The sequence below is a fragment of the Trichomycterus rosablanca genome, chromosome 19, assembly GCF_030014385.1.
Source record: "Trichomycterus rosablanca isolate fTriRos1 chromosome 19, fTriRos1.hap1, whole genome shotgun sequence".
Taxonomy (NCBI): domain Eukaryota; kingdom Metazoa; phylum Chordata; class Actinopteri; order Siluriformes; family Trichomycteridae; genus Trichomycterus; species Trichomycterus rosablanca.
In genome coordinates, this window is record NC_086006.1 from 7443891 (window position 1) to 7461608 (window position 17718).

The following is a 17718-nucleotide window of genomic DNA, read 5'->3' on the forward strand; positions in this document are numbered from 1 at the left end:
CGTTTTCTCTTCCTGAAGCACAAACTTGTTTTCATTTTCATTACATTTCCTCCTTCTGCTTAATTTTCTTACTTATCTTCTTGTACATTTTGGGATTATGTGTAAATATTTCTTAACATCATCTACTGGCGGGCTGTGTCACTTTGCAGGTCACAAAATCAGCCTGCATTTTGAGAGATGCAGTTAATGTAGGGATTTACAGTGTATTTTAAGACAATTGTTCTGCCCTCACTAATAGTTTATCCCCCTTGCTCAGCTAGACAGACAGACAGACTGACAGACAGACAGACAGACAGCTCCCTTCAGAATACAGTCGGTTTATTTACTTCCCAGCTGTGTGATACACTGTGTGCACCAGAATGAAGTAAAAATACAAACAATAAAAACAATAAAGAACCTAATACAGTACAAGCACACAGCTGTAGTCAAGTGTTACATCTGGTACAATATGAGATTTAACCAAACGTAAAATAGCGCTAACGAGTTAGCATTTTGTGTAAAGATACTAATTGCTATAGTAACAGTAACAATTGTATTTAATTACGGTAAATTTGTAACTAAAGCGCTGTGATATACTCACTAAACATTTACAAACAACTGAGAATATAAACGCCACTACTTACAGACGATGCTTTGGTATTATACTGCAAGATAATTATTTATATTTATTATTATTGTTTACATTACTACCCGCGTTCTTTTGCCGTAAAAGTCACATGGCTTCTCAGCGAAGGTCAAAGTTAGTTGCCATGACTACGATGTCACCGGTTGCCGTTTAAAGGCGCAGGTGTCCCATTAAATTATAACCGCGTCTCTGTAACGACTCGAACCATCACAACAATCGTACAGTCGTTTAAGCTCTCGCGGGCCGGATCAAATGACGTGGCGGGCCGGATCTGGCCCGCGGGCCGTGAGTTTGACACCCCTGATGTAAGATGTGAGAGGAGCGTCTGTACACACATGCAGTGGCGGAGCCAGACAATTTTCATAGGGGTGGCCAGACTGAGACCATTTCTCACACAGGGGTGGCACAGAAACTGATACCTTTTTTTTATGTGGTCACTCACTCATTTACCTATACAGGCAGTGAGTACCATGTAGAATTACATCACGAAGAATAATAAGCTTTTTTTCTCTTCATTTTCTCTGACAAGTGAAAAACCAAAATATAGCCTATAATCTTAACATTATGAGGAAGAATTTCAAAGATATTCCTTTGCAATACTTTATCATTTGGCTGCCAACTTGTGTGTAATGATGAGACTCATCTGAACCCCAGAACATGCTAGTGTGAACATGCTGGTGGCCAAAGATTAATTTATGGTGGCCATGGCCACCACTGGCCACCCCCTGGCTCCGCCCCTGCACACATAGGGTGTGTTCGAAAACCTAGGGAGCTGCCTTGCTGTCTTACTGTCTACATAGGCAGCTGACTTAGTAGAGAGGATTCTAATAAGTCAGTGACTTATAAGGCAGGTTATTCGAACGCACTACTTAGACAGCGATAACATCGGGTTTAGCATTTCGCGTTTAGCATTTAGCATCTCGCCATTAAAAACAATGGATTGAGGTAGTACAGCACGCTAACGTCAATATAACATCTCCCTTCATGTACCGATAACGGTTAAATTTCCTGACAAGCCCGAACTTGCAAATAAAAACACTTGGTACAAGTTTATACAAGTTAAAAATCAGTAATATTTTATTTACGTTTGAAAATAACTCCATTTGTTTCTCCGCCCCGTCAGCCATGTTTATTTTTCTGTGACAGAAGAGCACCCGACTCGCAATGAATGCTGGGATTGCCTTGATCACTAAGGACGCTTCCGATGCTCACTCGTTCTTGAGCCAAAATAACATTGAAATAATAAGATGCCTCAGAAGTGAGGATTTTAAGGCATCTAGGATTTCGAACAGCCTCCTTCTCGGGAGCACGCACAGGATGACGTAAAATGCTGCCTATGTAGAGAGCACACTAGCTTTTCCAACACACCCTTGGTTTCTACTTTCTTATCAAACTGGAGAAATGTGCTGAATGTAGCGGAGAAAAAGTAAAACTGAAGGATCGATCCGCCCATCCCTAGTAATAAGGTTAGAACAGCCGTGTGAATACCTAGCCTAGCCAACTAGTACAGCTGAGATACTGATTAAAACCCAAATAACTCATACACCATAATTATTATTATTATTAAAGATATACAATAAAGACTTGTACACTGTGTGCAGTACACGAACTATACGAAAGACATTACAGCTGTGAGTTAATATCCAAGGTAAACACGGGTACTTGTTAGCTTAGTCGCTAGTGTTAGCTGCTAAGCTAATTGCAGTGATTTGTTTTTGTAAGCACTCTGTATTTATAACTATATCATATTATTATTGTAATAAATACATCTTTGTCAGACTTCTTGTTTCTGGGTGTTTTGCTTTCTCACAACGTTACCATCAACGTTAACATAATTTCCCTCTATAGTAAAGTATCTATCACCACCAAGAGGCTAACTCGTACTTGTGTTTGCTGGGTGAATAAATATTTTCCTTTTTAATAGTGACTGAATATATGTGTCCTTGTTTATTTAAAATAAAAATTAGATGCTATTCTGTTTACATTTATAAGCACAAAGTCAAAAGAAAAGAGCTCTTATCATTTATCAAAACAAACGCGTAATGAGAGCCTCACTACGCATGTGCAGAATGAGAGCCTTACTACGCATGCTCCGATTCACGAAACTGATCTACGTATCAGGGTCGTTTCATGAATTTGCGCAAAGTACGTAAGGTGCGTTTTTACTTTATCTATGTATAATTCACACTATAATTTCCATAAAATTGCCCCTATTTCTGTATGTGCAAAGAAAAGTATCAAAAACTTACAATCTTCTGTCAGAAGCCTTTAGGTGTACAAATGAAGTCTCGACTAAAGAACCATTGTTTTTAAGTGTGTGTAAATCAAGACAGTAATCAAGTAGTTATATAAAATTTTTTATTATATGTACTTTATTTGTACTTGTAAATAGACACAGACACAAACTAAACACTCTTTGAGCAAAATAAGCAGCATGAACGATACAAACATTTACAGCTACAAGCGCAACATGGTCGCTGTTCCACCCGCTCACAACCAACTTAGCTTCTCATTGCTGTTAACAGATGATCATTTATCCAAACAACGATCCCTGCCATCCTGGCTGAGTTTGTCTCGGTCTGGTTTCCTCTCATTTCGCGTCTGATTCTCCAGTTTTCACTGCTTCAAAAGAATAAAACAGTAATGTAAGAGTCTCTGCTGCTACTTTCACTAAACCGCTAACAAACAACTACATATACAGCGTCACAAGTGACGTCACCTCGCTAAACACGTGACTGACCTAACCGACACATCGTTCATCTTAATGTGTATTATAATATTGTTAATTTACATTCAAATGAAATAATTTATTACAGTTCCATATATGAAAATAATCATTTGTACTCGTTATTTATGACAGTTTTGATAATAAACGGAAGTTTGAGCAAATGAAGCGTTTTCAGGATGTTTGTGGTGTTTCTGCGCCATCATGTGGATCTTTGCTGAGGTAACTTGTCCAGTTACTCAGGTCAGCTCGTCTTCCGGGGAGATTTACTATATAAAGAAGAGTAAATAAACATTAAATAATGTGGCTGCACCGCAACAGCTAAAATACTAAATAAAATAAAATTCATCACGTTTCCATGTTGTGTTTGAGCACTGAGGCAGATCGAGTGATTCACCAGAGGAAAAAGCAGCTTTTTACTGTCAAACTAAACAGTGAAGGTGAGCAGAAGAAACCGGGTGGTTTTATACGAGCTGAACGTGTTTTTACTTCTTAAAATACGATTATAATCACACATTAAACACAATATGGCTGTTTTCTTCTTTTGATAGACACAGTTGAGAGTGTGGTGCTAAAATACTCGTACATGAATGATAAACATGTGCATTTATTATCCACCGAAGTTCCACTTTCCTGCCTTTTTGTTAAATTAACAAAATTATTGAATAACTTAAATTCATTTTCAGTGAGAGGTTTTATACAATCATAAACAATAATAGAATAACAAAACTACATTTTCACTGCATTTATGTGGCTTACAAAAAATAAACAAAAGTATTACTGCAGAACAAATATTTTAAACTTTAAATTCTGTTTTATTTCATTTAGTTTTCATTTACTGCCGTAAAATATCCCCACACAGCTCCTCTCTCTCTCTCTCTCTCTCTCTCTCTCCCTCCCTCTCTCTCTCTCTCTCTCTCTCTCTCTCTCTCACTCTCTCTCACTGCTGCATGTGTTCGGGTCTCTCAGCGCCGCTTAGTCACGTGACGGTACCACAACAAAACACAGCAGATCAGGAGCAGTAATGTGAGCATGTAAGATGTGAGAGGAGCGTCTGTACACACATGGTTTCTACTTTTATATCAAACTGGAGAAACGTGCTGAATGTAGCGGAGAAAAAGTAAAACTGAAGTATCGATACTGTCGATATTTGGATCGATCCGCCCATCGCTAGTAATAAGGTCAGAACAGCCGTGTGAAGGTGTCAAAACTAGCCTAGTCAACTAGTACAGCTGAGATACTGATTAAAACCCAAATAACTCATACACCATAATTATTATTATTATTAAAGATATACAATAAAGACTTGTACACCGTGTGCAGTATTCTAACTATACGAAAGACATTACAGATGTGAGTTAATATCCGAGGTAAACAACACGGGTACCTGTTAGCTTAGTCGCTAGTGTTAGCTGCTAAGCTAATTGCAGTGATTTCTGTTTCTATAAGCACTCTGTATTTATAACTTTATCATATTATTATTGTAATAAATACATTTGTTGTAAGTAGCTGCTCTCAGTAAGGTTGTAAATAAATTCAGTTGTTTAAAGCGGTCAGATTTCTTGTTTCTGGATGATTTACTTTCTCACCACGTTCCCATCATGTATCACCACCAAGCGCCGCTCATACCTCATAGTTGTGTTTGCTGGATGAATTAATATGTACATTTTTATTAGTGATAGAAAACATGTGTCCCTGTTAATTTAAAATAAAAATTAGATGCTATTCTGTTTACATTTATAAGCACAAAGTCAAAAGAAAAGAGCATTTATTCATCAAAACACAATCACACGGAATAAGAGCCTCACTACGCATGCGCAAACGGAATGAGCTTCATTTGCGTAGGGTGCGCAAAGTGCGTCCGTACTTTACGTACGTATACTTACACTATTATTTCCATAAAATTGACCCTATTTCTGTTCAAAGGTGGGAAATATAATAATCACTTTAATTCAAATTTAATTCTGAATGCAGCAGTGTGGGCAAAGGTATGGAAGTCCCTTTTTGACTCACAGTTGATATATTATTGTGTTATTCCTTCTAATTTTTAAACAGTCATTTTATTATAACCCTACTATAATATTTAAGACATTATAGCTTTATTAGGTATTAGAAAATGTATTAATATTACATATTTTTATATTGTTTATTATTTTGTCAGTTTATTTATTTATTTTTACATTTTATCAGCTGTTTTGGTTTACATAATGCTTTTTTAATAATAAAAAAAATGAATGCATTTTTAAAAGACGTGACAAAGCCTGTACTAACAATTGTGGAATGCATTATTCAGTAGTATTGTTTCACAAACAAAACTCATCACTGAGCTAATCTTAAAAACTAAGCATTCGTGTACAAAAAGGCTCACAACATTGACTGCAACCCTACCCTGAGTTTTCTTTTAACTGAATTTGCAGGGCGCAAGTCAAGTGACCAAAATAAAAAAAAAAGAACTGGCAATATTACAATGTAGCTCTATGAGTTACATCCGTTGTTCTTAATCTGAAGACAAAAAGTTTAAGAAAGACTGCTTTAAATAAACTACACTTTTTATTCGACCAGAAGATTATGGAGTCTGATGACCTGAATAGTAGATGTAAGTAGTGTTGGTTATTAGCTTCCTGGGCATCTTTTGTTGCCCGTTTCTCATGCAACTCAGCTGTGGGAAGGAAAACATATCTTATTACCAAGTTTAACCAAGGAGGTTCAATTTCTCTACTCATGTTTCTACACGACAGATCTTTTCAACACAGTCTTCTTAATAAAACCTTAGAACACAAAGTTTATATACAAAACAAATTCACCACACAGATTCTTGTCCACTGGAGGACAGTTTATTGATTATGCCACGCTCTACTTGTCACACTACAGTGTTTTAACGGCAACACATTGCACATACGTTACACCACATGCGCTGTGCAGCACACTAAACAGCTAATCTCTAAATGAATTAGAGACTCATGACAACACACAAAAAGCAAACCAGACAGATCTCACACAAAACACAGACACAATTAAAGGACCAGTGCTATTACAGTACCAAAGCTAGGAGGATGGGTACATCTGCTAGTACAGAAATCATATTTGATTCCATACAAATTTGGACCTGGAACTTTATTGGCTTTCCACCATCTCTCTTCTCAGGAGGGGACTTTAGCGTGGCTTCATGTGTGGGTGTGCGAGTGTGGAATAGAAACAGCCTAAAAAAGACTTTTGTTTAGATGGGCTTCCTGAAGTTCTGTCCAGCAAAGCGGGCCTTGTCGCCGAGCTCCTCCTCAATCCTGCACACAGCAAAATCAACACTGTAATTCACATCAGCTAAAATAAGAGCTACATTATTAATGATCTAGTATAGCTCAACAGTGTGGGTAAAATACATAAATATAGAGCACCGTTACTGCTAAAATGAAATGTTTTTCACATGCAGTGCTTGGGTGGCATTTCTTAACATTTCTTTATGTATTTTATTTACTTACTATAACATAAAAGGTGTTCACATACAAAGAAAACTGGAAATTCTTGTTTGTGGTGATCGCACATGCTACAGATATGGTGACAGGAAGACAGAAGTATGTATGGCCTGTTTATGTACTAATCTAGCTAACTCAAAATAAGTTAGTACCTTAGCAGCTGATTGTACTTGGCCAGACGCTCAGAACGGCAGGGGGCACCAGTCTTGATCTGAATAAATGAACAATAAAGCTGTTAGATCTTTCAAGGTTTTTTATTACTGTGAGATAATCAACTTAGGACTTGTTTTCCACAGCTTTACTGTAGTTATACTCTCACCTGACCAGTGCAGAGTCCAACCACCAGATCAGCGATAAAGGTGTCCTCGGTCTCTCCAGAGCGATGGCTCACCATTACACCCCATCCGCTAGTCTGTGCCAGCTTGCAGCTACACAGTTGCAAACAGAGACGATACGACTGAATAACCTTAAATGACTCTACTAACATGTATAATGATTATACAGTATTATACAGCTGACTGAAACAATACTAAGAGCTATAAAAAGTGATATCACTTACGCCTGGAGGGACTCGGTGACAGAGCCGATCTGGTTCACCTTGAGCAGCAGGCAGTTGCAGGCCTTTTCTGACACGGCCTTTGCAATGCGCTTGGGGTTGGTCACGGTCAGATCATCACCCACCACCTGGATGCTTGTGCTGGCAGTAAACTTGGACCAGGCCTCCCAGTCATCCTGGTCAAATGGATCCTCAATGGAAACGACTAAGGTTTAAAAAAAACAATTGTTTTTTGTCAGTATACCAACTGATTACAAAGTCTGGAAACAAAAGGCCATACAGATATTAAAATACAAAACAGTGACTATAAGAATTACTATTCAAATAGCATTTGCATTGGAAACAATGGTATCCTAGTACCTCAAAGAAAGCCATCCTAACTGTTGGACACTGTCATTCACCAATTTTAAGTGACAAGGTCGCCATACTATAAGATTAAGTTTCATTGTTAACATTTTATTACAAACTACCTATTTATGACCCATCAATGAAAGTAGAGGGTCAGTGCATGGTTGGAGCTACTTAGAAAATAGAGTGCATTATCATGACCCACTTGTCTGGCTTCTAAGTTTACTATGCTTGGCTTACTTGAACTCTTACAAAGATTTTTATTGTTTAAAGCTCTTAAGAGCCTGAAAGACGTGACCCTATATATGTTATTGTTCACTGTTTCTGACTACTAGTGTCTGCATTGTCTTTATACTGGTCTAACTTCTGATCTTGCATCTTATAATATGTTTAGGTTTTTTGAAGTGCTTGCAATACAACTTCGGCTGATTCCGTTAGAGGTCGCCACAGCAGATCATTCTGTCTGCATATTTGATTTGGCACAGCTTTTACGCCAGATGCACCCCCTGACACAACCCCAATGGCAGGGGATACATAATTCTGTGCAACTTCTATATTTGTAAGCCCAGCCCAGGGATTCGAATCACAGTACAAATCAGATTTTCTCAGGACAGCAATGGAATTGGTTGCATATCTTAAATAGTAATAAAATGATGAGACATGTTCTATCCTCTGTTTGCACTCATGTAGATCTAGAACACTGACACTATACTTATTATTACCCCCAAAATTTTTATATATTCATTATATATATTCATATATAGAAACTGACCAGGATAGTCCTTCACAAAGCTCCTGTAGAGGTCTGCCAGCTTTTCGTGGGAGATGTAACGGCTGGGGTCATCAGGTGACTTGAAGTCTAGGTCGTATTTGCCATCCTTGTAGAACTCGGAGGCAGCCACATCCATGCCAATCACAATCTTGTCAGTGTAGCCGGCCTTGCTGATAGCTGTCTTCAGCAGCTCAAGTGCTGAGGAAAAAAGCTTTATTATAGGTTTGTCTTTATTTAAACCTAAATTTGGCAAACAAATCAATCACTGGGTAAGAAAACCTTAGGGACATTGTTCTATAATGAATGGCTATTCTGTTTAAGATATCTTGACAACTTTTTGCAGTCTACAATTGTAATTTCTCTGCTGCATGCTTCGTACCCACGCTTGCTTAGGATGGCCAAGCACACAACAGCTCTGATACGTCATAAGCCACTGATTGCTTTTTTTTTTTTTAAATACCAGTAGCAGATTTCTATAACATATCACATATATGGATTTATTTAAATAATAGCTTCTGAAAGCAAACCATGTTACACACAATGTAACATTAGCCTATTTTTATGCTCTTTAGGTTAAAGACAGTGTCAAGGGCAGCAGGGTCCAGCAGCTGCGAAGCCTTAAGCATTTATCACCTTAACATCAAAGCAGCTTTCGTTACTTTAGCTTACACTGCAGGGGCCAGGCCTGAATGAAGAATACATCTGCTGTTCCTAGCTACAGAGTTAAAGCACTAAAATTAGATTCAAACCGGGTCTGTGCTGGGACTGGAATGTATGGAAAGCCTGACTTTTAATTTAATTAAATAAATGGGGCAGTTGTAGCCTAGTGGTTAAGGTACTGGACTAGCAAGCAGGAGGTCGCTGGTTCAAACCCCACCACTGCCAGGTTACCACTGTTGGGTCCTTGAGCAAGGCCCTTAACCCTCAGTTGCTTAAACTGTATACTGTAAGTCGCTTTGGATAAAGGCGTCTGCTAAATGCTAAAAATTTAAATGTAAATGTAAATAAATAAATAAATGTCATATGGAAAATTGTACAGGGTCTAGTTTGGATGTGCCACACTGACAGGTCAAAAAGCTTTAAATAAGTGTAGAATATCACCGTAGCCAATTTACATTAGCAGTAACTAAAAAACTATTTCTCTTTTTACCTTCTTTGTTCTCCAGGATGTTAGGGGCGAATCCACCCTCATCACCAACGTTGGTGGCATCCTTGCCATACTTCTCCTTGATAACATTCTTAAGGTTGTGGTAGACCTCAGCACCGATACGGATGGCCTCTTTGAAGGTGCTCGCTCCAACTGGCAGGATCATGAACTCCTGCATGGCCAACTTGTTGCCAGCATGGGAGCCACCGTTGATAACGTTGAAGGCCTTGAAAGAATAAATGGCTCTATTAACAATGTGCCAAAAATTCCATGTTTCTTTAACTATAAAATTACATACACTGGTTTCAAGGACATCATAAATAAATATTACAAGTTCTTACAGGCACAGGGAGGATGACCTTTGGGTTTCCAGCAAGGTCGGCGATGTGGCGGTAGAGGGGGACACCCTTCTCAGCAGCACCGGCCTTGCACACAGCCAAGGACACACCCAGGATGGCATTTGCACCAAATTTAGCTAAAGATGAACAAAATAAAAACAGAAATCAAATTTTATATTCTGGGTAACAGCTGAAATCAAAAGTTCACATACACTTGTAAAAAACATATAGGTCTTGGGATAACAATGTACTGTTCTTTTTTGTGATTCAATAATTAGAACACATTCTTTGTCCAAAATAACCTTCATGAATTTGAGTCCCCTTACAGGTTTATTGTGGGTTTAATGTAAATGCTCTGAAAATGCAAAATGTTATATTTTTTCCTTTCAGCTGCTTTAATATATTTATGGGTCACTACAGTCACATATCTGACTTGGATGCCCTTCCTATTTTTATTTTTTATTCCCCCCCCCAGACCATAAATTAAAATCAGATTTTTAGTACAGTGTAGAAATTGATCTTTTTTAATAACTACTTTATGACCTTTGTAGAATGTTTATTCCTATGAAGACTAGCAACGTGACTAAATTTTCTTTATTTGCAGACAGACATCATTAGCCCAGAAGTTTACATACTTCTTTCTGACAGACCTGGGGTTCCTACAAGTAATGCTTTGCAATGTTATCATTATTAAATGATCTATGTATTTAATATAAAAATGCTTACATTTGTTCTCTGTGCCATCCATATCAATCATCAGCTTGTCAATCTTCTCCTGCTCCACAACAGACACATCCTGTTAATATAGAGGGAAAGTCATTAGCACAAATCTTTTAGCTGAAATGTTTCAGTCATTAGTCTGGGTTAAACCACTGCAATCAACACAAGGTCTTGTTAAAAATGTATATACTGCATTCAAAGGTTAAACTGTACTAAAGTACATCTGTATATTTCTAAGCAAATCAGTTTTCGGTCTGTCCATGCATCTTCATAAAGCTTACCCATAATCACTGAAGCAAATCTATAAGGCTTTTAAAATAAATATAAATAATTATTATCTACAGTAACACAGTGTGATATTAGTACAAAAATAAATATCCCTACCTGGCGAACCAGGGCAGGTGCAATTGTTTTATTGATATGCTCAACAGCCTTAGAGACACCTGCAAGGAACAAGCAGATCATCACTGATCCGAGTAACAAGGAACATGCAGAGCAGGCATGACTATCACAGAACAGGACCTGGACATTTCCTTATTTTTTTTAAATTAAAATTCAGGTAAGTACGCAAATATATGTCAGGACCTCTGTGATCATATGTTAGTCGCAAAAGCAAACCTCACACCTCATGCTCTGGCACTGTCACAGGGCATCCTGTTCTAGGCATTGCACACACATTTACCTGGTTACACAAAGCTGGGGCCAAGAACTCATTTACATATTTTACAGCTCTTTTCACCCCTGACAGAAGAGAATGACAAGGTAGAGTCAGAAAAAGACATGGTGGGGAAGAAAGACAGGGAGAGATAAGGAACAGTGACGGTTCTGAACCTTTAGAGACCTGAAAGGAAACTTAGCCACAAACTGCTGCTTCATTTATTCTTATTAAAAAGCATTAAATGTACAGATCTGTGATTATTTAGAACATCATTAGGGCAGGTGCTGTGGGGGAACGCTTTTGTTGAGATGCTTTAGGTTTGCTTGTCCCTTTAAAGAGTGAAGTCGCTGCAAATCAGTAAAGTCAGTAAGGGTCAAGTTGAGTCCGGTTTTCCCGGACAGTGATGGATTGGCGTGGCCGATAACATCGCATCCTGTATCCCAGTGATAGTGGGCTAGAATAATAGGTGCAGCTGTAAATTACATCAGGTGCTGTTTTCCCAGTCCTACAGATCAAATCTGCTGAGTGTGTCTCCAGTGCTTTCCAAATTATTTGCAATAATGAGAAAAATTGTGAAGGCTAAGTACATGTAGTTATTTTGTATACTTGCATCTATAATTTAGAATTAAAAGAAATTGTGTCCAAAAAAACTTAATCAAAATGAGAAACCTAAGACAATGTGTACAAGTCAAACTTAAATACATTTTAATTATATATTATTTTGCAGTGGACTCTGTAATCGCACCTTTGCCCAAGTAGCGGGTTTTGTCGTTGTCACGGAGCTCAAGGGCCTCGTAGATGCCAGTGGAAGCACCGCTGGGCACTGCAGCTCTGAAGAGACCTTAGAAAGAAACAATAACAGAGCATTAAACATTTGATTTTTAAGACAAAAACAACATTTGTCCAATTCTACACTGAATTGTCAACCAGGAACAAGACCGTGTCAGCTGGTGCAGATGATCTGTGACAGACTGTGCATTTGTACATGTGAATTTACAATTTTTTACATGTAAAACACTGAAGGCACAATCTTTGTGATGTGTTGGTTTAAATGGTCTCTGAACATTTTCTTTCTGGTATATTATAAACAGGAAACTTTTATACAAAAAATGAACACAAACTTTTTCTAAAATCTTATGTATTTTTGCTACAGGGCATTCTTCTGATGTTATTTGGTAAACAAAGTCTAAGTTAAACTAAAAAACCTGGGTGACGTTTAGAATACAGTGTATACTACAGTGTACACACTACAGCATCAAAAATAGCCCGTCACTTAAGGGCTAAAGAATGCTGATGCAGCTCTCAAATAGCAGGGAAAGGAACTCCTCAACTTCAGTGCACTCTAAAAGACTAACTTGGCCATTTGCTAGATTCATTTCTAAACTTTGCCAAATGATTATTCACTGGGGCGCATTAAAAGTCTGGTCATTTGTGAGAACCTACACTGCTGAACTGTTAGACAAACAAGCTGAAACCATTTCAGGCAACAACGGACATGTGGTGCCCAGTCAGGGTAGTGTTTCAGGGTTTTCAATTACAGTGCTGTGAAACAGTTTTTGCCCCATTGGATTATTATTATTTTTTTAAATTTCATTTATTGAAGGGAAAATGCTTTTCAGCCCTACCTCACTGCATGTAAACAAGTAACTACCTCTTTATGTATTAAATCAACATCAGCTCCACAGCTATCACAAACATTTGATTGCAGCTGTTACTGCCAATGATGGCACAAACAGTTATTAGGTTTAGAGAAAAATGTTTCACACAGGTGATATAGGTTTTGAATAAATCTTTCTATTTCATTTATTGAAGGAAAAATGCTGTGGGGGTGGGGTGGGGCTTTGAATAAGTCTTTTTTATTCAGTATGAGGAATTATTATTTAAATCCTTGTTTACTTGTTTTAGAACATACATGAGGTACAGTAATGTTAACGGCACCTATCCCATGAGCTTTCCCTATCTTACAGTAGGACGAAATGCAATCCAAGCTGTATACTGTTACAAAAGCTATTTATAACTGTTTACCACCTGATCTGCCTCTGCTACACTACTGGACAGCACATGGGGTCTGGGAGCAAATTTTTTTTCAACTCACAAAATGTGTTCAGTGTTTGGTGGCTAATATGTCTTGACATCATTATTCACAACCTATTGCATTGATATTCTTGCTTCAGTAGACTGGGTTTGTCATTGTGTCTACGACAAACTGCCATAAAACAGTCTGACAAGAATGTATGCTTGTATAAAGACCTGATATAACATTCAGTATCAATGTTGTGCAACGAGATAAATGAATGAAACTAAAACTTGTGTAACACAACCAAGTCTTCCTAAGAAACCAGCAAATGTAATTGTACCTTTCTTGGTGTAAAGATCGACTTCTACCGTGGGGTTTCCACGGGAGTCGAAAATCTCACGGGCATGAATCTTCAGGATGGACATGTTGCAGGATCTGCAAAAACGATATGATACTTAAACAAACAACACAAAAACAGAGGTTTACACCATCCATGCTGGTAGATAGAGCTTGGGGTTATGACCAAACACCCATAAAATTCTGACGGTTTTACAGTATATCACTGTATTTATTTATTTATTTTTCTTGCATGATATATACAATGTAAATACAATGAAGGTTTTGAGTATTAGGTTTACTTGACCCCAGAAAATGACACAATATATGAAGGAATTAGTATGCATAAAACAGTAAACAAAATGCAGAATGTAAACAATTTTATAGTGAAAACAGAATCTGAATGCCAAAAACTTTAACATTTAAATAATTACATTTGATACAATTCCCTTCCATGAAATGCACCGTTACACTGAGGTATGACAATATTGCACAACTTGACCACAGGCCCACTTCCAGCTTGCTTCTTGTGTTGCAGCTTGCTTCTGTTATGCCAATGCTAATCATGCTTTTTCGGCATTTAGCAGACGCTTTTATCCAAAGCGACTTACAGTACTGTGACAGTATACAGTCTAAGCAATTGAGGGTTAAGGGCCTTGCTCAAGAGCCCAACAGTGGCAACCTGGCGGTGGTGAGGCTTGAACCGGCAACCTTCTGATTACTGGACCAGTACCTTAACCACTAGGCTACAGCTGCCCCCATGCTTACAAATTATTATTAAAATATTAAGCTGTATTTCTACTTAAAAAGTCCACAACAAATATATGATTGTAATTGAAGCTGTAAATAATTTTGTGGCCTTCCATTAGTGCAAACCTTCCATTGGTCATAAATTAACAGGCTGAGTTACCAACTGTTGGACAGACAGCAGCACATGAATCCTGCACTGCTGAATCTTGCAGTGCTTCCATTTCCAAGCTAATTCCCATGCTGTGCACATATTACTGTTTTTATTCTGTTCATACCAAATAAGCACTGTATGTGGACAAGATTGCTTGTGTTATATTTTGTTTAGTCTCTTTTTTTAAAAAGTAAACCATATGCACAATTCCGATGTGTTATTCACTTACAGCCCTGTGTATATAATTTTAAGCACAGTGTGTATGATAAGGTGCATATCAATAAATGACATGGTATGTATCAATAAAGAGCTGCTGCTGCTAATTTGACTACATTTAACTGTGTACATGTGGATTTGTGTGTAATGTTTTATATTATTGGGATATTTTGCATCATGATCCAATATATTGTTGACAAAATTGAGTTATCAAGTTATCAATTATTGGACTTTTATAAAACGGATAGTTCCGGTCCTAAAATCTGATTGGCTGAGCCGCGTTCGAAGCCGTTGTAAAATCCCCGATAAACTCACACCTATGACCACCTCACATCATTCCATATTAATACGCCACTGAATAGAAAAAGTTAATGTTATTTTCGCCCTCATGTTGCCTAGCAACACTGTTAATCGAACTATTTTGCGTCGCGGAAGAATGCTTTATTGTAAGTTTATACACAATAAATACATTTATGAATTAAACATTGTTGTATTTATTGTATTTTATGTTGACCGCCGTTTTATAAAAGCAATAAGCCACTCGAGACCGTGCGTTACTGTTAAGATTTTAGCACGGGAAAGAAGTTTTAGGCACAACGCGAAACGTCATTCCCCGTGCTAAAATCACAGTAACGCACGGCCTCTCGTGGCTTATTGCTTTATTATACATTTATTGGCTAAATTGATTCCATACATATGAGATTATCACTAACTGAAAAACCCCAGGTTATCATTCCATGTCCTTGAGAAGATTCTACTGCAATGACAACATAAATGATTTCTTCATTCTTTAGCTTTTAATAAAAAAAACTAAACCCTCAAAGATCTCAACGAAATTGACATCTGACAAGACACAGTTAAGACAACATGAATAGAGATCTGACAAATGCTAAGCATAAATCTATTTCTATATTTAGGCTTCTGTAGGCCCACTTTTTTGGGATTAAATACATTTATGATTGAATTATATCAAGGCCTTGGTTATGATGCCCCATTAAACACGTGACAATGACACGATTAGCTCAAATAACCAGAAAAAACATCCAACAAATACTGAAAATCTGTTGATATGATGTGAATTCGTGGCTCTAATGGCTTCCGTACTAAAAAGGCAACAAGTGAAGGTCACAGAATCAGCACTGCGTACAGATCAATACATCGACTAGGTTCACCACGGCATACTAACATACTAACATACTAACATACTAAACAGTACGTGGACTTAAGGCGCGTTTAAAGGTTATATTGTCTCAGGCGTGTAATTCTGGGTACTATTTGATAAGGCAGTATGCGAATGTATCCGGTCAACTGATTTGTACAGTTATCACGCCCCTCTGTCGCAGAGCCATTACACAAGATGAATTCACTCTCACACTCGCTTACAGAACTGTTTTAATATACCAGCTCGAAATTAAACACCAATAACTAGTCAAAGAACTCGAGTCAAAATGTAAAAAAAGTTTAACATACAGCCTGAAAAGCGCATATTTACTCAGACAGCGTCGTCTCCAAACGTCAAGTCACATTTAGAACAGAGCTCACAAACATGGACTAAAATACTGCTGAGTGAAATTAAATACTTAGCTTAGCATAACGGTTATTCGACATTAATACTAATATTACAATGAACTGACTGACCTCGTTAGCTAGCCAACATTTCCTGCATCCCCTCACCAAACGTTAACACTCATTTATCCGACTAATTTATCGAACAGTCATATCAACAGTAAGTTTGCTGATATTTTAATTAATATTGATTTGTTCAAGAATGTTCAAATATAGTCTCACCTCGCTTAGCTGTGTGCAAGGGCAGCTGTCTTCTCAACGCTCTCTCAGACACGGCGGACGGTTAATGCTACAGCTGTGAGTCAACCCCTAAAAGAGTCGATTCACAGTCGACTCCAAAGATGTGGTTCAGATCCTTTAGTGAAATGTGTCGGCTCACGTTCGACGTGATCAGAACAAAACAAACACCTTATTCATTTATTAATTCATTCATACATTGTCATGACATGCAAATGCAGTGGAATTATTTTCCTTCTTTTGTTTATTTCCCCCTTGAATAATACAAGACGACAAATATTACACTATTCTGTAATACCTGCATTATTTGAACACATCCCTGCTGTTATATTTAATGCAAGGAATTTTGGCATTTCAAAATAATGGCAAAAAGTGTGACCTTCCTGATTATATATGTACAAATGCAAACTATAAAATAGTGCAATTAATTCAATAATATTAATTCATTTATTTTTACCAACCCATTCATCTTGGTTAGCATCCTGATGGGTCCATTGCCATCAACAGGCAATACACATAAATGTACTTATATATTCACATTTAGGGGCAATTGTAAACAATACAACTTCTGCAGTGTTTAAGAGGTTGGAGGACATTGGAATACCTGAAGGAAACGCATGCAAATACAAAAAAAAACTTCTTAAAGACAGTAACTGAAAATGCAGTGTGAGACTTACTCTACCAGCTGAAGCCCTGTGATTAATTGGCACCTGTCCTGGGCATTCTTGCCTTGTGCCCAGTGTTACCCTGGGGAACCTGACCCATTGCAATCCTGACCAGAATGAAAAAAGGAAGAAAAAAATAACGATAGATCAGCATGGTGCTGTACAGCAGGTAGTGTGGGTGCTTTGCAGCTTTAGGGGCCTGGAGACCTGACTTGAAACTAGCCATTTACTATTTAGTGTTTCATATGTTCCTTCTTTGTATAAACTACTCTAAACTGCACCTAGGTGTGAGTGAGTGAGTGATGACCCATTGTATGCAGCATCCACTCTAACAGCTGCATTATAATGCAGCCCTACATCCTGGTTAGGGTCACAGTGGATCTGGAGCCCATGTGCAAGGGCTTGAACACAACCTGGACAG

At 37.8% G+C, this 17718-nt stretch overlaps 1 protein-coding gene across 2 annotated transcripts; it reads right to left on the reverse strand.

The window, feature by feature from the left end:
- Positions 1-6162: 6162 nt before the first annotated feature.
- eno1a (enolase 1a, (alpha)) lies at positions 6163-16697 on the reverse strand. Of its 2 annotated transcripts, none has more exons than XM_063016184.1 (12): positions 16618-16697; positions 13717-13811; positions 12105-12200; positions 11086-11144; positions 10708-10777; positions 9985-10118; positions 9647-9869; positions 8497-8694; positions 7380-7581; positions 7140-7248; positions 6973-7031; positions 6163-6631 (listed from the first exon to the last, which is right to left on the reverse strand). In XM_063016184.1, exons 2-12 carry the CDS (start codon positions 13799-13801, stop codon positions 6568-6570), a joined length of 1299 nt encoding a protein of 432 aa, XP_062872254.1. In that variant the 5' UTR covers positions 13802-13811; positions 16618-16697; the 3' UTR covers positions 6163-6567. The 2 variants fall into 2 exon arrangements, with proteins under 2 accessions (XP_062872254.1, XP_062872255.1); XM_063016185.1 differs by lacking the exon at positions 11086-11144 and adding an exon at positions 11384-11442.
- Between the last annotated feature and the right edge of the window lie 1021 nt (positions 16698-17718).

Excerpts from the sequence above, each read along its gene's own strand:
- eno1a (XM_063016184.1), bottom strand. The coding sequence starts at position 13,801 with ATGTCCATCCTGAAGATTCATGCCCGTGAGATTTTCGACTCCCGTGGA. Across the intron at positions 12,201-13,716 it reads CGATCTTTACACCAAGAAAG|GTCTCTTCAGAGCTGCAGTG; the intron begins GTACAATTACAT and ends TTTCTTTCTAAG. Across the intron at positions 8,695-9,646 it reads CATCCTGGAGAACAAAGAAG|CACTTGAGCTGCTGAAGACA; the intron begins GTAAAAAGAGAA and ends TTTTTTCCTCAG.